The sequence below is a fragment of the Oncorhynchus mykiss genome, chromosome 11 (assembly GCF_013265735.2).
Source record: "Oncorhynchus mykiss isolate Arlee chromosome 11, USDA_OmykA_1.1, whole genome shotgun sequence".
In the NCBI taxonomy this organism is placed as follows: Eukaryota; Metazoa; Chordata; class Actinopteri; order Salmoniformes; family Salmonidae; genus Oncorhynchus; species Oncorhynchus mykiss.
This window is the reverse complement of record NC_048575.1, coordinates 56,384,897-56,408,410: the sequence shown is the minus strand read 5'-3', so window position 1 is coordinate 56,408,410 and position 23,514 is coordinate 56,384,897. Positions and strand designations below refer to the sequence as shown.

Sequence of the window (23,514 nt, the reverse complement as noted above, 5' to 3'; positions counted from 1 at the left end):
GTACAGTAGTTAAATGGAGTGGAGACCAGGCCTGGGTTGAATCGTTCATGACAAATGAAGTTGCTGCTACTGTGTGTAGGAGATACTGTATATACTGCACACCAGGCTCCTGCCCCTGCCAAGGTACATTTTTCTTCTCTTCCTGTTGTGAGCTCCAATGTGGGGGGCCTTTAAATGTATGATTTAGTGAAGACCTGAGAGACTAGAGAGGATAAATGGGTTGGGCCAAAGGTCTATCAACTTACCTCCTGCACAGATACTGGAGGGCTCAGCCGCCAGGATCTCAATACAGGACTTCTTTAATATCTGAGGGAGGGAGGTGAGTGGTGAGAAGTAGGGAGACAGGGGGGGGTGGGGGGGGGGGGGGGGGGGGGTTGGGACCAAGGTCTAGACATTCTCACAGTATCTCACACTTGTTACAGAAGGTTGTGTGTTTATTTGTTGAGAGTATTGGTTTACAATATAATCCCTATACTCCTTTTCCTGTCAATTACAGTAACAGTGTGTACCAGTGCAGCTCGATACTATGATCTGCTTGATGTCTCCTGTTGTCATCTCTGTGCTCCTCGCGGTCCTTGTGCTCTGGGTGTATATCTCTCTCTATACCCCCACTGTCCAGGGAAAGTATGTGTTGTATTCCTGAAGATCAGACTGACTTACAATATGCTCCCCTTCTTCCCTGACTCTGAGCCAAGAGCTTTCAGCATGCTGTTAATGGAATCCAGATGACAGTCAACTGGTCTGACCCCTATCTCTGCTAGAGAAACTCAGTGCCCGGAAGACAGTGGCCTCTCCACCACGACTCTCCTTTTCTTTCATCCGTTCGCTTTTTCAATCGGCCGAGTGGATACAACAATATAAGTACATTCCTTTGAGGTGGAAGCTAGAAGATATAATGAATTCATTCACTGATCCTATTTGGTAAGAGCTTGGATCAAAAGCTGGGAAGTCACAGCATGTTTTCCTGGAATGTTGTTCCTGGTGAGTTTTGATGGCCAGAATATCTGTTTAGTGTTTTCATTTGTCCTATTTTCCCTCGTTTCCTATTTGAGTAATGTGTTAATGGATTGAGAGAGATGTACTGCAGTGAGGATATGAGTTCCATGTGGAACCATTTTCTGTGACCTCCTAGAACAGGTATAATTATCAAACACCAGTGTGCATATTAAAAATGCTGTTATAAACTGGGTGGTTTGAGCCCTGAATGCTGATTGGCTGAAAGCTGTGGTATATCAGACCGTATACCATGGGTATGACAAAACATTTATTTTTACTGCTCCAATTATGTTGGTAGCCAGTTTAGATACAGTGGGGCAAAAAAGTATTTAGTCAGCCACCAATTGTGTAAGTTCTCCCACTTAAAAAGATGAGAGAGGCCTATAATTTTCATCATAGGTACACTTCAACTATGACAGACAAAATGAGAAGGAAAAATATCCAGAAAATCACATTGTAGGATTTTTCATGAATTTATTTGCAAATTATGGCGGAAATTAAGTATTTGGTCAATAACAAAAGTTTCTCAATACTTTGTTATATACCCTTTGTTGGCAATGACAGAGGTCAAACGTTTTCTGTAAGTCTTCACAAGGTTTTCACACACTGTTGCTGGTATTTTGGCCCATTCCTCCATGCAGATCTCCTCTAGAGCAGTGATGTTTTGGGGCTGTTGCTGGGCAACACAGACTTTCAACTCCCTCCAAAGATTTTCTATAGGGTTGAGATCTGGAGACTAGCTAGGCCACTCCAGGACCTTGAAATGCTTCTTACAAAGCCACTCCTTCGTTGCCCGGGCGGTGTGTTTGGGATCATTGTCATGCTGAAAGACCCAGCCACGTTTCATCTTCAATGCCCTTGCTGATGGAAGGAGGTTTTCACTCAAAATCTCACGATACATGGCCCCATTCATTCTTTCCTTTACCCTGATCAGTCGTCCTGGTCCCTTTGCAGAAAAACAGCCCCAAAGCATGATGTTTCCACCCCCATGCTTCACAGTAGGTATGGTGCTCTTTGGATGCAACTCAGCATTCTTTGTCCTCCAAACACGACGAGTTGAGTTTTTACCAAAAAGTTATATTTTGGTTTCATCTGACCATATGACATTCTCCCAATCTTCTTCTGGATCATCCAAATGCTCTCTAGCAAACTTCAGACGGGCCTGGACATGTACTGGCTTAAGCAGGGGGACACATCTGGCACTGCAGGATTTGAGTCCCTGGCGGCGTAGTGTGTTTCTGATGGTAGGTATTGTTACTTTGGTCCCAGCTCTCTGCAGGTCATTCACTAGGTTCCCCTGTGTGGTTCTGGGATTTTTGCTCACCGTTCTTGTGATCATTTTGACCCCACAGGGTGAGATCTTACGTGGAGCCCCAGATCAAGGGAGATTATCAGTGGTTTTGTATGTCTTCCATTTCCTAATAATTGCTCCCACAGTTGATTTGACTGGAACGAACTACAAAAATCTCTGAAACTGGAAACACTTATCTCCCTCACTAGCTTTAAGCACCAACTGTCAGAGCAGCTCACAGATTACTGCACCTGTACATAGCCCACCTATAATTTAGCCCTATCAACTACCTCTTTCCCAACTGTATTTAATTAATTTATTTATTTTGCTCCTTTGCACCCCATTATTTTTATTTCTACTTTGCACATTCTTCCATTGCAAAACTACCATTCCAGTGTTTTACTTGCTATATTGTATTTACCTTGCCACCAAGGCCTTTTTTTGCCTTTACCTCCCTTCTCACCTCATTTGCTCACATTGTATATAGACTTGTTTATACTTTATTATTGACTGTATGTTTGTTTTACTCCATGTGTAACTCTGTGTTGTTGTATCTGTCGAACTGCTTTGCTTTATCTTGGCCAGGTCGCAATTGTAAATGAGAACTTGTTCTCAACTTGCCTACCTGGTTAAATAAAGGTAAAATAAATAAATAAATAAAAATTTCTTCAAACCAAGCTGCTTACCTATTGCAGATTCAGTCTTCCCAGCCTGTTGCAGTTCTACAATTTTGTTTCTGGTGTCCTTTGACAGCTCTTTGGTCTTGGCCATAGTGGAGTTTGGAGTGTGACTGTTTGAGGTTGTGGACAGGTGTCTTTTATACTGATAACAAGTTCAAACAGGTGCCATTAATACAGGTAACGAGTGGAGGACAGAGGAGCCTCTTAAAGAAGAAGTTACAGGTCTGTGAGAGCCAGAAATCTTGCTTGTTTGTAGGTGACCAAATACTTATTTTCCACCATAATTTGCAAATAAATTAATAAAAAATCCTACAATGAGATTTTCTGGATTTTTTTCTCTCATTTTGTCTGTCATAGTTGATGTGTACCTATGATGAAAATTACAGGCCTCCCTCATCTTTTTAAGTGGGAGAACTTGCACAATTGGTGGCTGACTAAATACTTTTTTGCCCCACTGTATAGCAAATATACCACGGCTAAGGGCTGTGTACTAGCAATCTGCGTTGCGTCGTGCGTAAGCACAGCCCTTAGCCGTGGTATTTTGGCCATATACTACACCCCCCCGGGCCTTATTGCTTAATTATTCTAGCTTTCCTTGTGTTGGTAGTCAGATCTCTTACCGAATCAATGACCCCCTGCAGTGCTTCAAAGCCATCGTTCACTGGGAATACATGGTCCTTGCTATCAGCAATCTTTGCCAGCTAAGGAAGAAAAAAAGTTTCATTCAGTTCATGCTGAATTTTCACAAACCCACCAACCTCCTTTTCATCTTATGTTTGGGACACAGTGTGAGATGTCAAATCAGAGCACACAGAAGCAAGACATGTCAACAAACCTGTGTCTCATTGAAGTCCTTCACCCCCACACAGTATACGGAGGCACCCAGACTCCGCGAGCGGTTGGCCTGTCAGGTATTCACAGAGGAGAGCAAAAACAAGAAAAACTGCCAAGACCTGGAATCTATTAAAGCACTGCATTGCACAACATGAACCAACACACAACCACAAAAAACCCTCCAGATCGCTCCTCTGGACCCGTGGTGACTCTGAGCCATAGATTTGAGTAATAGTTAAGAGATCACACAGCACTGAGTTCTTGTTGACTGACATTCAATATTGTTTCTAAAAATAATAAAAAATCTGATGGAAACACTTGAGTGGCTAGAGCCAATAGAGCTCACGATTCAAATGTTACATTTCATGAGCATCTGAAAGAAGGCCCTTTAGAGCTGAGCTGACAATTTTATTCAATATGAGTGACAGCATAAAGCTTCAAGTTATTGCTCCGAGGCTCCCTGTTCAGGGTAAATGGCATTTCCCCACAACATTTTGAAAGCTACTGAGAAAGATACCGTATCTGCATCACTTCCTCAAGTGTGTCCAAGGGTGCTCAGAACTGATTAAAACAGCCCTAGCTTGGAACGCCTGCTGCACCTGCACTCCCAACTAAACCATTGGTTCCTTGTGCAGATGTGCGGTGAATGACTCTGCCTTCTTTATTCATGGGCAGATGGGAGACATAAATCTGACAGAAACAATGGCCCCCCTTTTCCTTCACTGAAAATAATGGATCAAAGTGCTACTGAGGTGATGTATATGGTGCTGCCGTTTGATCTGTGCCAACAGGAGTGCCGCTTCTGTTTACAATTTGTGGGCTCGTCTTTCTCCCTCTGGCTATATTTACTGTTTACCTCTCTCTCAGCATAGTAGAAGAGGTCCTCATGCAACTCTCCATCTGTGAGAGCTATGATGACACTGGCAGTACGGTATCCTATCAACAGACAGAAAACCTTTGATTAGGATGTAATTGCTGCCACAGCGCTATCTAAATAATAATGTCAGACTAACAGATAGACAGGAGAAATTAATATATCATGCACAACTTCCAGCAGGAAACAATTGAAAAATTAAATGTAACTACACACCTTCTGAGTTTCCATAATATATCTGCTCACTGGCCTGTAAAAAAAAGATGAATTGGATTGAAACAGAACAATGGCTAAAGTGGTCCTGTGAATACAGTCACTCTTCCATACTGATACAGGTGCCATTTTGGCTCCAAACCATGTTCTTTGTTCTTAAGCCAGAATGGAGATAGATTCCAGCTCAGAGCTCAGCTAAAAGCAGACAGCTCACCCTCTGGATGCCCTCGTGCATAAAGGTGTCTCCACCTGGAAGTACCTTCTGGAGCTCCTCCAGACCTTTGCGAATCTGCTCCCTGAGCAAGCAAACAGATAAAAGGGCAGTTCATATTCATCATGTCTCACCCCTCACCCTGCAAAAGTCCGCACAGATGTCAATTCAACATATATTCCAAGTCGGTTCAACGTCATTTCATTGAAATGTGGAAACAACGTTGATTCAGACAGAGTTTGCCCAGTCTTATAGATCTAAGTGCAGCTAAAAAGCTATTACAACTAAATTACCTAGATCTTCAAATGAGAGGTAGCTTTAGGTTCTGCTAAAATTATAAATGTGTGACGTTCTACTACCAAATCATAATGTCAAACTCAAACATTGAGTACAGCATTGAACTGCATGCATGCACACCCATAATCATCAACAAGTGAGTTGTTTTGAGCCCTCAAATCTAACAGATTTTCCTTTTGACTGATTTCTTGTACAACGCATAGTCTTCCCCCTAAACTAAAAGCTGACAGACAGATATGATGTGACAAAGACCATAGGCACAGAAACAAAGACCTATCATGATCTCTCTGTTGAAGTGGTATTCCATTTCAGAGAGTAGTGAGGGGCTTTATGTGTGCTTCGGGTTTTAAGAGTGTCCTATTGGCACAGGACATTGTCTAGCAGATGGTGGGGGAAATGAGTCCTGTGTGAAATGAGACAGCAGGAAGACCATAAACATTTGAAAATGTTTCAGTGCCTGCGTGGACAATGCACCTAAGGAAAGATTAGACCCATATGCGACATGTAATATATTGTGAGCCACATGCTGAAGCTTACAGTTTGCCAAAGAAATGACAGCATTGTCAGTCAAACTCAATGTGAGGGTATTGTTCTCTGTGATTCTTATGTCTCTAATTCAATGAACCTTAAATCCTGCATGTTTCTCTGGATTCTTGATAATCAACTCAGTTCAGAATCAGAAAATACCTGACATCTTGTGGAGAGGTGATACCCCAAATCCTAAGAAAGAAAGATTGTTCCCTCACCTGTCTTCTGTGAGCCGCATCAAAATCCTTCCCTCAGTGGAGAACACAATGAAGGACATGCGCAGCTGTGGACTGGAGAGAAATTGACAACATTCATACAGTATATTAACTTTCTTTACATTTTAGTCATATAGCAGACACTCTTATCCAGAGCGACTACAGTTAGTGCATACATCTGTAGATAGCTAGGTGGGACAACCACATATAACAGGCATAGAAAGTACATTTTTAGTAGTCAGCGATAGAAGGGGGTGGGGGGGGGGGGGGGGGTAATCTGGTATCTTTGTCTGGTAGACATGCATACCCACACACATTTTTTTTTTGTTCACCTTTATTTAACCAGGTACGCTAGTTGAGAACAAGTTCTCATTTACAACTGCGACCTGGCCAAGATAAAGCATAGCAGTGTGAACAGACAGAGTTACACATGGAGTAAACAATTAACAAGTCAATAACACAGTAGAAAAAGAGAGTCTATATACATTGTGTGCAAAAGGCATGAGGAGGTAGGCGAATAATTACAATTTTGCAGATTAACACTGGAGTGATAAATGATCAGATGGTCATGTACTGGTGTGCAAAAGAGCAGAAAAGTAAATAAATATAAACAGTATGGGGATGAGGCAGGTAAATTGGGTGGGCTATTTACCGATAGACTATGTACAGCTGCAACGATCGGTTAGCTGCTCAGATAGCAGATGTTTGAAGTTGGTGAGGGAGATAAAAGTCTCCAACTTCAGCAATTTTTGCAATTAGTTCTAGTCACAGGCAGCAGAGAACTGGAACGAAAGGCGGCCAAATGAGGTGTTGGCTTTAGGGATGATCAGTGAGATACACCTGCTGGAGCACGTGCTACGGGTGGGTGTTGCCATCGTGACCAGTGAACTGAGATAAGGTGGAGCTTTACCTAGCATGGACTTGTAGATGACCTGGAGCCAGTGGGTCTGGCGACGAATATGTAGCGAGGGCAGCCGACTAGAGCATACAGGTCGCAGTGGTGGGTGGTATAAGGTGCTTTAGTAACAAAACGGATGGCACTGTGATAAAATGCATCCAGTTTGCTGAGTATTGGAAGCTATTTTGTAGATGACATCGCCGAAGTCAAGGATCGGTAGGATAGTCAGTTTTACTAGGGTAAGTTTGACGGCGTGAGTGAAGGAGGCTTTGTTGCCGAATAGAAAGCCGACTCTAGATTTGATTTTAGATTGGAGATGTTTGATATGAGTCTGTAAGGAGAGTTTACATTCTAGCCAGACACCTAGGTACTTATAGATGTCCACATATTCTAGGTCGGAACCATCCAGGGTGGTGATGCTAGTCGGGCGTGCGGGTGCAGGCAGCGAACGGTTGAAAAGCATGCATTTGGTTTTACTAGCATTTAAGAGCAGTTGGAGGCCACGGAAGGAGTGTTGTATGGCGTTGAAGCTCGTTTGGAGGTTAGATAGCACAGTGTCCAAGGAAGGGCCGGAAGTATACAGAATGGTGTCATCTGCGTAGAGGTGAATCAGGGAATCGCCCGCAGCAAGAGCAACATCATTGATATATACAGAGAAAAGAGTCGGCCCGAGAATTGAACCCTGTGGCACCCCCATAGAGACTGCCAGAGGACCGGACAACATGCCCTCCGATTTGACACACTGAACTCTGTCTGCAAAGTAGTTGGTGAACCAGGCAAGGCAGTCATTAGAAAAACCGAGGCTACTAAGTCTGCCGATAAGAATATGGTGATTGACAGAGTCGAAAGCCTTGGCCAGGTCGATGAAGACGGCTGCACAGTACTGTCTTTTATCGATGGCAGTTATGATATCGTTTAGTACCTTGAGTGTGGCTGAGGTGCACCGGTGACCGGCTCGGAAACCAGATTGCACAGCGGAGAAGGTACGGTGGGATTCGAGATGGTCAGTGACCTGTTTGTTGACTTGGCTTTCGAAGACCTTAGATAGGCAGGCAGGATGGATATAGGTCTGTAACAGTTTGGGTCCAGGGTGTCTCCCCCTTTGAAGAGGGGGAAGACTGCGGCAGCTTTCCTATCCTTGGGGATCTCAGATGATATGAGAGGTTGAACAGGATGGTAATAGGGGTTGCGACAATGGCGGCGGATAGTTTCAGAAATAGAGGGTCCAGATTGTCAAGCCCAGCTGATTTGTACGGGTCCAGGTTTTGCAGCTCTTTCAGAACATCTGGTATCTGGATTTGGGTAAAGGAGAACCTGGAGAGGCTTGGACGAGTAGCTGCGGGGGGGGGGGGGGATGTTGGCCGAGGTTGGAGTAGCCAGGAGGAAGGCATGGCCAGCCGGTTAACAGTTGAAAGTTTAGTTAATATTGAATTGATATAACTTTACATTACAGGGTCTTTGCAAATTATTCTCACCTTATGAACTTATGAGCCAGATGTTCCACAAAGTGATAGATTTCAATCCAGTGGTGCTGCACACTCCCAGATCTGTAAAGAGAGATAACATATTGATGAGTGTTTTGTATAAACAGTCTGGAGGAAGTGGAGAGGTTAAGGACTATCTGACTACTGCATCTATCTGTATTGTAGAAGGGTAGCATCTGCTTTAAACATTTTCACTATTATGTGAATCCTATAGCACAGTAAAAGACTGTTTGACACAAAGGGGAAAGGGGATACCTAGTAAGTTGCACTACTGAATGCATTAAACTGAAAGGTGTCTGCCTTAAATTGAAGTCTGCATCGTCGGCGCCAAGGCAGCAGTTGTTGTTGGGGGTTAACTGCCATGCTCAAGGGCAGAACGACAGATTTTGTCCACCTTGCAGGCTCTGGGATTCCCAACAGTATTAACCTCTAGGCTAGATGCCGCCAGGTAATAGATGCACACCTTTCTACAATCTTTTTTTTTTGCACTCAAGACTTTTTACTTGACTTTGTGCTACTTCTTCTGCACATCACGCTGTATCCTATGCTTAACACCCCGGCCGTCCTACAATCTGAGCTAGATGCCCTCAAATCTCACACAAATGATCAATGAACCCACCAGGTACAACCCCAAATCTGTAAACACGAGCACCCTCATAGATATCATCCTGACCAACCTGCCCTCTAAAAATACCTCTGATGTCTTCAAACAGGATCCCAGCAATCACTGCCTCAATGCCTGCATCCGTAATGGGTCTGCGGTCAAACGACCAGCCCTCATTACTGTCAAACGCTCCCTAAAAACACTTCTGCGAGCAGGCCTTTCTAATCGACCTGGTATCCTGGAAGGATATTGACCTCATTCTGTCAGTAAAGGATGCCTGGTTATTCTTTAAAAGTGCTTTCCTCACCATCTTAAATAAGCATGCCCCATTCAAAAAATGTGGAACCAGGAACAGATTTAGCCCTTGGTTCACTCCAGACCTGAATGCCCTTGACCAGCACAAAAACATCCTGTGGTGTACTGCATTAGCATCGAATAGCCCCCGCGATATGCAACTTCTCAGGGAAGTTAGGAACTAATATACACAGGCAGTTAGGAAAGCAAAGGACAGCTTTTTCAAATTTGCATCCTGTAGCACAAACTCCAAGAGGTTCTGGGACAATGTAAAGTCCATGGAGAATAACAGCACCTACTCCCAGCTGCCCACTGCACTGGGGCTAGGAAACACTGTCACCACCGATGAATACGCGATAATTGAGAATTTCAATAAGCATTTCTCTACGGCTGGCCATTCTTTCCACCTGGCTATGACCACACAACAGCCCTGCACCCCCACAGCAACTTGCACAAACTTCCCCAATTTCTCCTTCACCCAAATCCAGATAGCTGATGTTCTGAAAGAGTTGCAAAATCTGGACCCCTACAAATTAGCTGGGCTAGACAATCTGGACCCTCTCTTTCTAAAATTATCTGCCGCAATTGTTGCAACCCCTATTACTAGCCTGTTCAACCTCTTCCGTATCATCTGAGATCCCCAAAGATGGGGATGACTGCGGCAGCTTACCACTCTTCAAAGGGGGGCGACACTCTAAACCCAAACTGTTACAGACCTATATCTATTCTACCCTGCCTTTCTAAAGTCTTCGAAAGCCAAGTTAACAAACAGATCACCGACCATTTCGAATCCCACCGTACCTTCTCCGCTATGCAATCTGGTTTCCGAGCTGGTCATGGGTGCACCTCAGCCACGCTCAAGGTCCTAAACGAGATCATAACCGCCATTGATAAAAGACAATACTGTGCAGCCGTATTCAATCGACCTGGCCAAGGCTGTCAATCACCACATTGTTATCGGCAGACTCGACAGCCTTGGTTTCTCAAATGATTGCCTTGCCTGGTTCACCAACTACTTCTCAGACAGAGTTCAGTGTGTCAAATCGGAGGGCCTGTTGTACGGACCTCTGGCAGTCTCTATGGGGGTGCCACAGGGTTCAATCCTCGGGCTCTTTTCTCTGTATACAGTACATCAATGATGTCGCTCTTGCTGCTGGTGATTCTCTGATCCACCTCTACGCAGACGACACCATTCTGTATACTTCTGGCCCGTCTTTGGACACTGTTAACTAACCTCCAGACAAGCTTCAATGTCATACAACTCTCCTTCCGTGTCCTCCAAATGCTCTTAAATGCAAGTAAAACTAAATGCATGCTCTTCAACCAATCACTGCCCGCACCTGCCCGCCCGTCCAGCATCACTGCTCTGGATGGTTCTGACTTAGAATATGTGGACAACTACAAATACCTGGGTGTCTGGTTAGACTGTAAACTCTCCTTCCAGACTCACATTAAGCATCTCCAATCCAAAATGAAATCTAGAATTGGCTTCCCATTTTGCAAAAAGGCATCCTTCACTCATGCTGCCAAACATACCCTGGTAAAACTGACTATCCTACCGATCCTCGACTTCGGCGATGTCATCTACAAAATAGCTTCCAATACTCAGCAAACTGGATGCAGTCTATCACAGTGCCATACGTTTTGTCACCAAAGCCCCATTTACTACCCACCACTGCGACCTGTATGCTCTCGTTGGCTGGCCCTCACTTCATTTTCGTCGCCAAACCCACTGGCTCCACCTCATCTATAAGTCTTTGCTAGGTAAAGACCTGCCTTATCTCAGCTCACTGGTCACCATAGCAAATCAAATCAAATCTTATTTGTCACATACACATGGTTAGCAGATGTTAATGCGAGTGTAGCGAAATGCTTGTGCTTCTAGTTCCGACAATGCAGTAATAATCAACAAGTAATCTAGCTAACAATTCCAAAACTACTACCTTATACACACAAGTGTAAGGGGATAAAGAATATGTACATAAAGATATATGAATGAGTGATGGTACAGAGCGTCATAGGCAAGATGCAGTAGATGATATAGAGTACAGTATATACGTATACATATGAGATGAGTAATGTAGGGTATGTTAACATTATATTAGGTAGCATTGTTTAAAGTGGCTAGTGCTATATTTTACATCATTTCCCATCAATTCCCATTATTAAAGTGGCTGGAGTTGAGTCAGTGTGTTGGCAGCAGCCACTCAATGTTAGTGGTGGCTGTTTAACAGTCTGATGGCCTTGAGATAGAAGCTGTTTTTCAGTCTCTCGGTCCCAGCTTTGATGCACCTGTACTGACCTTGCCTTCTGGATGATAGCGGGGTAAACAGACAGTGGCTCGGGTGGTTGTTGTCCTTGATGATCTTTATGGCCTTCCTGTGACATCGGGTGGTGTAGGTGTCCTGGAGGGCAGGTAGTTTGCCCCCGGTGATGCGTTGTGCAGACCTCACTACCCTCTGGAGAGCCTTACGGTTGTGGGCGGAGCAGTTGCCGTACCAGGCGGTGATACAGCCCGACAGGATGCTCTCGATTGTGCATCTGTAGAAGTTTGTGAGTGCTTTTGGTGACAAGCCGAATTTCTTCAGCCTCCTGAGGTTGAAGAGGCGCTGCTGCGCCTTCTTCACGATGCTGTCTGTGTGGGTGGACCAATTCAGTTTGTCTGTGATGGGTACGCCGAGGAACTTAAAACTTACTACCCTCTCCACTACTGTTCCATCGAAGTGGATAGGGGGGTGTTCCCTCTGCTTTTTCCTGAAGTCATTTATCACTCCAGTGTTTAATTGCTAAATTGTAATTACTTCGCCACTACGGCCTATTTATTGCCTTACCTCCCTAATCTCACCTCATTTGCAAACACTGTATATAGATTCCTATTGTGTTATTGACTGTACGTTTGTTTATTCCATATGTAACTCTGTGTTGTTGTTTGTGTTGCACTGTTTTGCTTTATCTTGGCCAGGTCGCAGTTGTAAATGAGAACTTGTTCTCAACTGGCCTACCTGGTTAAATAAAGGTGAAATACATTTTTATTTTTATTTTATCCCATCCAACCATTACAGTTCGACGATATATTAATCTTGGCTGAATGTAGTCTTTCCCTGCCGGTGTGTACTGTGGCAACACTCCTGTATGCCTCTTCTTTCCTGAAAAGGAGGGTATTGCTTCGGAAGCACCCATTCTATTAGAACACGCAAACACCTTGGTTGGAAGCAACAACGTAGCCTATAACTCTGATTGATTAGATAGTTGCCATCTTTGGACTGCACCAATGATCTCATGCTGATGCAGATCAGTGAAATCCTTCTTCTCAGATTACTGTCAATGTGTTTATAATGCAGCCCCAGTAATGATCTCCGTCTTATTGGAGTCAAGTAAATGATCAGCCATTATGTGTTACTAGAGTCAGGTAAATTATCAGTCATTATGCCTAAGTTATGTATTTGAATTAGGCCAGTCTAACGGGGCTGTAGTACCGTATTCAACATCACTACGTATGCATAGCTGACCGATTCATTACAGATTTTTGTGGTTTAAATCTCCTTGTCCTTATTTGATGATTATGTTTTCTTAACTCACTCCAGTCTCCTTCTCGCCTCATTTAACACCTGATTTAGTTAACAAAAGGCACATCTCAATAGGTGGTCCAGGTAAGTCATGACATCACAAGTAGGGGGGTGGGTCTGTCCTCTTTTGCTCCTCAATGGAGGGGGAGACCGATGACACCACAACTACCCATCAGACCAACTCATTGAATGCCCTACTCCTTGAAGTTTTCAGTTGTGTCTAAAAAAATATATTTTTTAAACACTATTTTGCTCAAAACATTTTTTTTTTACTCATGAGTGTATGTACTTTACGGTATTTATACTTGGGCTGTCACTTTTCAACAGTTCAAAAATCACTGAACTCTAACCTTGATAATGGTTTCTTACAATTAAATGTTGTTGACAGTAGGTTGACCGGCCATATGACTTCGTCTTTCTTTCTGTGTGTCATTCTTTTAATTCCTGTCTTTACTCCCATCCTCTTACTTCACTGTCCTCTTCTTTCTCCCACTCAGAGCATTTCTCAAAACACCTCTTTATCCACTGTTACCAGGATACGAGTCTCAGCACAGACAGCGCAGCCAAAAGGCTGAAACATTGGAACATCTGGACCTAATGGAGAAAGGGTTCTGCAGACACACAGAGGAGTTGATACAGAGAGTAGTGATGATCAGACAGAGAATACAGAAGGACAGTTATGGTAAAAAGGGATATCAGTTCAGTCAAAGAGAGGTAGAGGAAAGCAGCCAGAGAATGACTACATAGACCCATGAATGACCACATGGAACACTTCCACATCAGCGAATGGAGATCCTAATAAAAAATAAAATACTACATATAATGCAGAATCAGAGGAGACAGTTCAAAATAATGGCTGGAACGGAGCAAATGGAATGTGTTTGATGTATTTGATAGCATTCCACCTATTCCACTCCAGCCATTACCACGAGCCCGCCCTCCCCAATTAAGGGGCCACCAACCTCCTGGTGTCTAACATTCTCCTTTTTTTTATGCATTTTCTGTTAGCAAAACATTGTGCGCACACACAGCAGTATGTTCATCATACTCCCTACATCAGTCTTTTGAATCTTACAATTCGAGATGTCTACCTGAATTTCCACTTAGCTAAAATGTTATGCCACCACAGAAATGTCTGCCTGGAGTTGGCATTCTGATGTAGGGCAAAAGGAGAAAAAACCAATCTTCATCCACGAGTAAGAGACTAAACAATGGAGGAGAGGAAAAGGCAGACTCAAATGATAGAGGCTGAAGCCTGCTCACCCACATTAGACAAATAATCATGCAGGCAATAATGAGTGTTGTCATTTGAAAGTATGGGAGTTCAGAGGGTAGCAATATATATTGAAACCAGAAGAGGCTCTATTTTACCCTATTAGGTATGCCCCAAAAGATCCACTGCCCTCACCCACCTGGAAAAAGGGAATGCACAAGTGAAGATGCTTGAAATCGACTACAGCTTGGTCTTCAATACCATAGTACTCTCTAAGCTCACCACAAAGCTCTCGGCCCTGGGACTTAACTCCTCCATATAGAACTGGGTCCTGAACTTCCTGACGGCCACCCCCAGGTGGTGAAGGTAGGTAACATCACCTCCTCCACACTGACCCTCAACACGGGGGTACAGTTCCAATTCCATCAAAATCGCTGATGACACGACAGTAGTAGCAACAACGACGAGAGGGCCTACAGAGATGAGGTAGGCACTCTGATGGCGTGGCTCAAGGTAAACAACTTCTCCCTCAAAGTAAGCAAATCAAAGGAGCCGATTGTGGACTTCAGGAGGAACCAAGCTAGGCACACCCCCATCAACGGGGCTGCCGTGGAGACGGTCAGAAACTTTTAAAGTTTCTCTGTGTCCACATCTCAGAGGAGCTGAAATGGTCAAACCACAAAGACGCTGTGGTGAAGAAAGCAGGAGGTTTATGAAATTTGGCCTGTTCCCGAGGGCCCTCACAGTGTTGGACAGGTGCACCATCGAGATCGCACTGTTGGGCTGCATCAGCCTGGTATGACTCCTGACCACAAGGTTCTACAGATGCCGCACACCATCTGCCCTCCTGGACACCTACAACACCAGGTGTCGCAGGAAGATCAAGAAAATCATCAGGGACCTCAGCCACAGCCTGTTCTCACCGCTTTCATCACACAGACAATATAGGAGCATTATGGTAGAAATAAACTGCCCAATAGCTTCTACCCCCCCCCCCCCCCCCTTACCCCCTAATGGACATTTATCCTTGTAAATCTCACACTATGGACAAATAGCCTTATTTACACAAGTTGCCACTTAACTGCAACAACTGTATAGAACTTAAAACTAGTTATAAATAAATACACACACACTAAACAAAAATGTAAAATGCAACAATTTCAAGATTAGACTGCGTTACAGTTCATATAAGCAAATCAGTCAATCTAAATGACTTCATTAGGCCCTAACCTACAGATTTCACATGACTGGGCAGGAGCGCAGCCATGGGTAGGCCTGGGAGAGCCCACTGGGGTTTCATCAGCTGTCCGGGTGGCTGGTGAAGGAGCCAGATGTGGAGGTCCTGGGCTGGCGTGGTTACACGTGGTTGCTGTTGTGAGGCCGGTTGGACGCACTGCCAAATTCTCTAAAATGTCTTTGGAGGTGGCTTATGGTAGAGAAAGGAACATTCAATTATCTGGCAACAGCTCTGGTGGACATTCCTGCAGTTAGCATGCCAATTGCACGCTCCCTCAAAACTGTGGCATTGTGCTGTGTGACAAAACTGCACATTTGAGTGGCCTTTTATTGTCCCCGGCACAAGGTGCACCTGTGTAATGATCATGCTGTTTAATCGGCCCTTGATATGCCACACCTGTCAGGGGGATGGATTATCTTGGAAAAGGACAAATGCTCACTAACAGGGATGCAAACACATTTTTGCACAACATTGGAGAAAAATAAGCTTTTGTGCATCTGGAAAACATCTGGAATCTTTTACTTCAGCTTATGAAACATGGCACCAACACTTTACTTTTTACCTTTATTTAACTAGGCAAGTCAGTTAAGAACAAATTCGTATTTACAACGACTGCCTATCCCGACCAAACCTGGACAACGCTGGGCCAATTGTGCGCCGCCCTATGGGACTCCCAATCACAACCGGATGTGATATAGCCTGGATAGAGATACATACACACATGCCTTTTTCTATTATTTTACTTAGTATTATTGTTTCACTCACTTCTCTGACCTGCATTGTTGGAGCATAAGAATTTCGCTGTACCCTGCAATTACATCTGCGACCCTGTGCATATGACTCAAACTGATTTGATTTGCCTTTGCTCACAATAATTAGGCCCTTTTGATGGAGGATAAGGAAGGAATTTGGGTGAACTAACAATAAGGAGAACTAGTGCGGAAGTGACAGAGAAAGGCTACCTACAGTATAAATACATCTGAGAATATCATAGGGTGGCATAAATGAGATATTATTGGTTGTGGTTGAAATGCTAAAAACTGGGGCAGCTCCATGAAACAGACGGTACCAGTCTGAAACAGTCCAATGCCAACAACATGGCTGAGTGAAAATGAAAACATGCAAGAATCAGCAAGCTAGTTAGTTGCACGCAGGATTGATTTGTCCACATGTTAGTCACACAGAGATAAACACGGGTTTGGAAATCTACAGTTCATTTGTAAAGTATTCAGACCCCTTGACTTGTTCCACATTTTGTGCCAGCCTAATTCTGAACTGGATTAAATAGTTTCCCCCCATCAATCTACACACAATACCTCATGATAAAAAACAAAAACAGTTTACAATTTTTGGCAAATTTATTTTAAAAAATGAAATATCACATTTCCATAAGTATTCAGACCATTTACTCAGTACTTTGTTGAAGCACCGTTGGCACCGATTACAGCCTACAAGCTTGGCACACCTGCTTTTGGGGAGTTTCTCCCATTCTTCTCTGCAGATCCTCTCAAGCTCTGTCAGGTTGGATGGGGATCATCACTGCACAGCTATTTCCAGGTCTCTCCAGAGATGTTTGATCGGGTTCAAGTCCGGGCTCAGGCTGGGCCACTCAAAGACAATCAATGACTTATCCTGAAGCCACTCCTGCGTTGTCTTGGCTGTGTGCTTAGGGTTGTTGTCCTATTGGAAGGTGAACCTTCAACCCAGTCTGAAGTCCTGAGCGATCTGGAGAAGGTTTTCATGAAGGATCTCTCTGTACTTTGCGCCATTCATCTTTCCCAACTAGTCTCCGAGTCCCTGCCGCTGAAAAACATCCCCACAGCATGATGCTGCCACCACCCTCTCTCACCATAGGGATGGTGCCAGGTGTCCACCAGACGTGACGCTTGGCATTCAGGCCAAAGAGTTCAATCAGAACAGAGAATCTTGTTTCTCATGGTCTGAGTCCTTTAGGTGCCTTTTGGCAAACTCAAAGCAGGCTGTCATGCGCCTTTTACTGAGGAGTGGCTTCCGTCTGGCAACTCTACCATAAAGGCCTGATTGGTGGAGTGCTGCAGAGATGGTTGTCCTTCTGGAAGGTTCTCCCATCTCCACAGAGGAATTGTGGCGCTCTGTCAGAGTGACCATCGGGTTATTGGTCACCACCTGAATCAAGGCCCTTCTGCCCTGATTGCTCAGTTTTGCTAGGCGGCCAGCTCTTGGTGGTTCCAAACTACTTCCATTTAACAATGGAAGTAGAACACTGTGTTCTTGGGGAGCTGCAATGCTGCAGACATTTTTTGGTACCCTTCTGTGCATCGACACAATCCTGTCTCGGAGCTCTACTGACAATTCCTTCAACCTCATGGCTTGGTTTTTGCTCTGATATGCACGGTCAACTGTGGGACCTTATATAGACAGGTGTGTGCCTTTCCAAATCATGTCCAGTCAATTGAATTTACCACAGGTGGACGCCAATCAAGTTGTAGTAACATCTCAAGGATGATCAATGGAAACAGGATGCACCTGAGCTCAATTTCGAGTTCCATAGCAAAGGGTCTGAATACTTACGGAAATAACGTATTTCTGTTTATTTCACTTCGTTGTTATGGGATATTGTGAGTAGATGGATTAAATAAAACATTTTCTCATCAATTTTAGAATAAGGCTGTAACGTAACAAAATGTGGTCTGAATACTTTTAGAATTCACTGTATGTAACTCAAGAAAGCAGCGGACATGTAAGCACTGCTTTTGTGAAGAGTTTTAAAGAGGCTCATGTCACCGCCTTCTAAAGTGTGTTGCATTATGGGGATAACATCTTCAGAATTGTCCCAATGCTTGATCAATGCCCCTCAGGGGAAGTAAATACCACATATGTTTTGTAAGATGCAGGTTTTCAAAGACGTTGGAACTAAAAATATGTCCTTTCCACATTAGGTTATATATATCTCATTTGCAACTGCGACCTGGCCAAGATAAAGCGTAGCAATTCGACACAAACAACAACACAGAGTTACACATGGAATAAACAAAACACAGTCAATAATACAGTAGAACAAAAGAAAACAAAAAGTATATATACAGTGAGTGCAAATGAGGTAAGTTAAGGAAATTAATAGGCCATGGTGGCGGAGTAATTACAATGTAGCAATTAAACACTGGAATGGTAGATGTGCAGAAGATGAATGTGCAGGAAGAGATACTGGGGTGCAAAGGAGCAAAATAAATAAATAAATACCCGTATGGGGATGAGGTAGGTAGATAGATGGGCTGTTTACAGATAGGCTAAGTACAGGTGCAGTGATCTGTAAACTGCTCTGACAGCTGGTGCTTAAAGCTAGTGAGGGAGATGTGAGTCTCCAGCTTCAGAGATTTTTGCAATTCGTTCCAGTCATGGGCAGCAGAGAACTGGAAGGAAAGACGACCAAAGTAGGAATTGGCTTTGGGGGTGACCAGTGAGATATACCTGCTGGAGTGGGTGCTGCTATGGTGACCAGTGAGCTGAGATAAGGCGGGGCTTTACCTAGCAGAGACTTGTAGATAACCTGTAGCCAGTGGGTTTGGCGACGAGTATGAAGCGAGGGCCAGCCAACGGGAGCATACAAGTCGCAATGGTGGGTAGTGTATGGGGCTTTGGTGACAAAACGGATTGCACTGTGATAGACTGCATCCAGTTTGTTGAGTAGAGTGTTGGAGGCTATTTTATAGAGGACATCCCCGAAGTCGAGGATCGGTAGGATGGTCAGTTTTACGAGGGTGTTTGGCAGCATGAGTGAAGGATGCTTTGTTGCGATATAGGAAGCCGATTCTAGATTTAATTTTGGATTGGAGATGCTTAATGTGAGTCTGGAAGGAGAGTTTACAGTCTAACCAGACACCCAGGTATTTGTAGTTGTCCACGTATTCTAAGCCAAAATAGAAATGGTTTCACCAGAGGTCTTGATAATAACAATAACATTCCTGAACATCAACCTATCAAGGCCTGATTACTAAACGGGCATGCAGGGCACATGCCCTGGGATCCCAAACCCCCACACAATATGTTGGGGGGACCCCCATATATCAAAATGTGTAGAATTTGAGCAAATGTTCTTTAAAACTGCAACATTTTCTCTCAGCCACATGGTAAAGTGTGTTGAATAGCAATAAATTAGTTTTAAAACTGCAAAGATGTCTCTCAGCCTCATGGCAAAATGTCAACAAAAGCATGAGATGAGCTATAAAACAGCAACAACAACAAAATCTCTGCCCCATGACAAAAAGTGTATAATTGCAGCAAATTAGCTTAAAACTGCAACATTTTATCTTAGCCTCATGACAAATGCTGTAAGTTAGCTGCCCCCCCCCTCGGTGTCCCGGGGCCCCAATGCTGTATCCTGGTCCTGCCAAGTATGACAACATTTGGATTACTTCTCTCAAGCCTTCCAAAGTGTGCTACATTATGGGGATAAAATTGTCCGTTTTGCGCCTACATGACTACTGCATAAACTTTACAAAAACCACGTGATCAAATGTCATTTTGACTGCAGTCGACTGAAAGTTTCTGCAGTTGCTCTTTACCAACTTCATCCTGCAGCCATAGATTGCATTGTGGGAGGCTCTATTGTCAACCTATAATTAGGGTGTTTTTGTTTGACACACAGAAACGTGACCAAACAGCAACAAACTTTGCCAAGATTCATGTACACCAGTGGTCACCAACCTTTGACTCAAGATCACTTTCTCAGTCAAAATGCAAGTCAATATGTACCACTCAGATTATGATTTTTATTTTATATTTTAAACATTTAACATTAACCTAATAAAAACAGTTCTATAAAGATTTTGATTTGTGCAGTAGGCCTAATACATTATCACAGCATATTGGCTATATACCTGGCCTGGCAATATTGTTCTTCTCAGACCATATTATATTTCAAAACTCGAGCTTTGATAAATTAGATCAGGTGTAGCACTTGCAAGGCACAGCTGAGCATAAATGTAAATAATTTGCTGTTTTATTTTACTGGATTAATGGTACCTGCATCTGTCATAGTGCTTTCAAGGCAACTGGGAACCAGGACAAATCATGACGTCAGTGATCTTCAGGTAGTGAAGTCGGAGTTCTAGAAAGATGCCCGAGTTTCCGACTTGGAATTCCGAGTTGGATGACTGTTCAAAATGATTTTCCCCAGTCAGATGTCGGAAGTATGAGGTTTCCAGTTGAACACAGCATTAGTCTCAGCCTCTCACGGTCACATTGTTCTAGAGAGACTTACACGCTTATCAAAACGTCATGCCAGGGTAAGCCTACATGAAACACAGGCCTTATTTTAAGTGTTTCTAAAATCCTCTGTGGGAAAAATTATTGGAACCATTTCCCTGTTTGACCGCTAGGTTTTATGGGTATTATGACTCATACTGTGGTACTCTATGCCTACCTGGTGTGCAGGGCTTCTGAATCAAGTACACCTTCCACCAACAGCGCAACACACAAAAAAAGAGCAAACCTGTATCGTTGGCTTTTCTACAGAAATGTTTGGTGGTCAACTAGGAACGTTTTAATTTATTTTTATTTCACCTTTATTTAACCAGGTAGGCCAGTTGAGAACAAGTTTTCATTGACAACTGCGACCTGGCCAAGATAAAGCAAAGCAGTGCGACAAAAACAACACAGAGTTACACATGGGTGTATTGTCTTGAAGATCGACCGGTTGGTGACCACTGATGTTATACAGTGAATATGTACAAATGAATGTGATATTTGAGTCTCTCTCTCACCAACTGATAGTACACACAGTTATGAACTCTGCCCCCAATAGTGTATGACAAGCAGTGGAGAGATAAGGTGGAAAGAGAATGATGAATGACAAACTCACTTGTCCAGGACAAAGTAGAGGTCAAAGCTCCCGAAGCAGGATGGTCCAGTCTCCCCCCTGTCCTGGTTGTGCCCAGCATTACCAGCTGTCAGCACCACCAGCACACTCACAACACCAAGCAGCACTGGTAACCAGGAGCCTCTGCACCCATATAAAGACATTATTCCAGTTTGGAGGAGCCTATTTCACATAAAAGGAAGAATAAAACCACTTTGGAAAACAGATGGATGAAAAACCTTTCCTTTGTACAAAAAAACTGTTCCTTATTTCTGTATATTGATCCAGTATTCTTCAGCATTGAAAATAAGTTATCTGAAAGGGTGCAGTGGAAGGCAGAGAATGCACTGATGCTATGAATCTAGTCCGTCTCAACTGAGTCAGGAAGCTCTAATAACTGGGTGAGAGACAAGCAAGCACAGGCTACATGCACTGAGCCACATAACAGCAAACTCCTGGTCTTCCTTTGTCCTACTTCCCAACAGTAAGAAAATAGCTACAAAGTAAGTGCATTCCAGGCAGCTCCACAGAAAACGATGTAATTGTGTCTAACTTACAGTCAGTCAGTCCCTTTCCAAAACTCTGACTTTCTTTTTCATTTTTTTCACGTGGTTGAAGAGGGAATTAAAACAAGTGAGAGAGACAAACTCCACTTCTACTGCCATCTACTGGTTACAATCGGTGGTGACAATGTTCTTATTCAGGAGCTTATCTGGGGCCTCCTTTATCAACCATGCGTACATACAATTCATGTTTTTTTAAATTTCATTTAACCTTTTTTTAACCAGGTAGGCAAGTTGAGAACAAGTTCTTATTTACAATTGCGACCTGGCCAAGATAAAACAAAGCTGTTTGACACATACAACGACACAGAGTTACACATGGAGTAAAACAAACATACAGTCAATAATACAGTATAAACAAGTCTATATACGATGTGAGCAAATGAGGTGAGATAAGGGAGGTAAAGGCAAAAAAAAAAAGGCCATGGTGGAAAAGTAAATACAATATAGCAAGTAAAACACTGGAATGGTAGATTTGCAGTGGAAGAATGTGCAAAGTAGAAATAAAAATAATGGGGTGCAAAGGAGCAAAATAAATAAATAAATAAAATAAATGGTAGGGAAAGAGGTAGTTGTTTGGGCTAAATTATAGGTGGGCTATGTACAGGTGCAGTAATCTGTGAGCTGCTCTGACAGTTGGTGCTTAAAGCTAGTGAGGGAGATAAGTGTTTCCAGTTTCAGAGATTTTTGTAGTTCGTTCCAGTCATTGGCAGCAGAGAACTGGAAGGAGAGGAGGCCAAATAAATAATTGGTTTTGGGGGTGACCAGAGAGATATACCTGCTGGAGCGCGTGCTACAGGTGCGTGATGCTATGGTGACCAGCGAGCTGAGATAAGTGGGGACTTTACCTAGCAGGGTCTTGTAGATGACATGGAGCCAGTGGGTTTGGCGACGAGTATGAAGCGAGGGCCAGCCAACGAGAGCGTACAGGTCGCAATGGTGGGTAGTATATGGGGCTTTGGTGACATAACGGATTGCACTGTGATAGACTGCATCCAATTTGTTGAGTAGGGTATTGGAGGCTATTTTGTAAATGACATCGCCAAAGTTGAGGATTGGTAGGATGGTCAGTTTTACAAGGGTATGTTTGGCAGCATGAGTGAAGGATGCTTTGTTGCGAAATAGGAAGCTGATTCTTGATTTAACTTTGGATTGGAGATGTTTGATGTGGGTCTGGAAGGAGAGTTTACAGTCTAACCAGACACCTATGTATTTGTAGTTGTCCACGTATTCTAAGTCAGAGCTGTCCAGAGTAGTGATGTTGGACAGGTGGGCAGGTGCGGGCAGCGATCGGTTGAAGAGCATGCATTTAGTTTTACTTGTATTTAAGAGCAATTGGAGGCCACGGAAGGAGAGTTGTATGACATTGAAGCTTGCCTGGAGGGTTGTTAACACAGTGTCCAAAGAAGGGCCAGAAGTATACAGAATGGTGTCGTCTACGTAGAGGTGGATCAGAGACTCAGCAAGAGCGACATCATTGATGTATACAGAGAAGAGAGTCGGTCCAAGAATTGAACCCTGTGGCACCCCCATAGAGACTGCCAGAGGTCCGGACAACAGACCCTCCGATTTTACACACTGAACTCTATCAGAGAAGTAGTTGGTGAACCAGGCGAGGCAATCATTTGAGAAACCAAGGCTGTCGAGTCTGCCGATGAGGATGCTGTGATTGACAGAGTC

At 43.6% G+C, this 23,514-nt stretch overlaps 1 protein-coding gene across 4 annotated transcripts in view; it reads right to left on the bottom strand.

The window, feature by feature from the left end:
- The window catches only part of LOC110536021 (anthrax toxin receptor 1), a 48,344-nt gene extending 26,247 nt beyond the window's left edge, over positions 1 to 22,097 (bottom strand). Inside the window, exons 1-10 of one of the 4 annotated variants that reach the window (XM_036935853.1) lie at positions 21,829 to 22,097; positions 21,275 to 21,454; positions 8,513 to 8,584; positions 6,143 to 6,214; positions 5,103 to 5,184; positions 4,892 to 4,925; positions 4,658 to 4,737; positions 3,803 to 3,871; positions 3,588 to 3,668; positions 246 to 306 (exon numbers count right to left, since the gene is read on the bottom strand). In XM_036935853.1, coding sequence (XP_036791748.1) covers positions 246 to 306; positions 3,588 to 3,668; positions 3,803 to 3,871; positions 4,658 to 4,737; positions 4,892 to 4,925; positions 5,103 to 5,184; positions 6,143 to 6,214; positions 8,513 to 8,584; positions 21,275 to 21,435 — 712 coding nt within the window. In that variant the 5' untranslated portion in view covers positions 21,436 to 21,454; positions 21,829 to 22,097. The other 3 variants (XM_036935854.1, XR_005034682.1, XM_036935855.1) reach the window with 3 other exon arrangements.
- Positions 22,098 to 23,514: the final 1,417 nt, after the last annotated feature.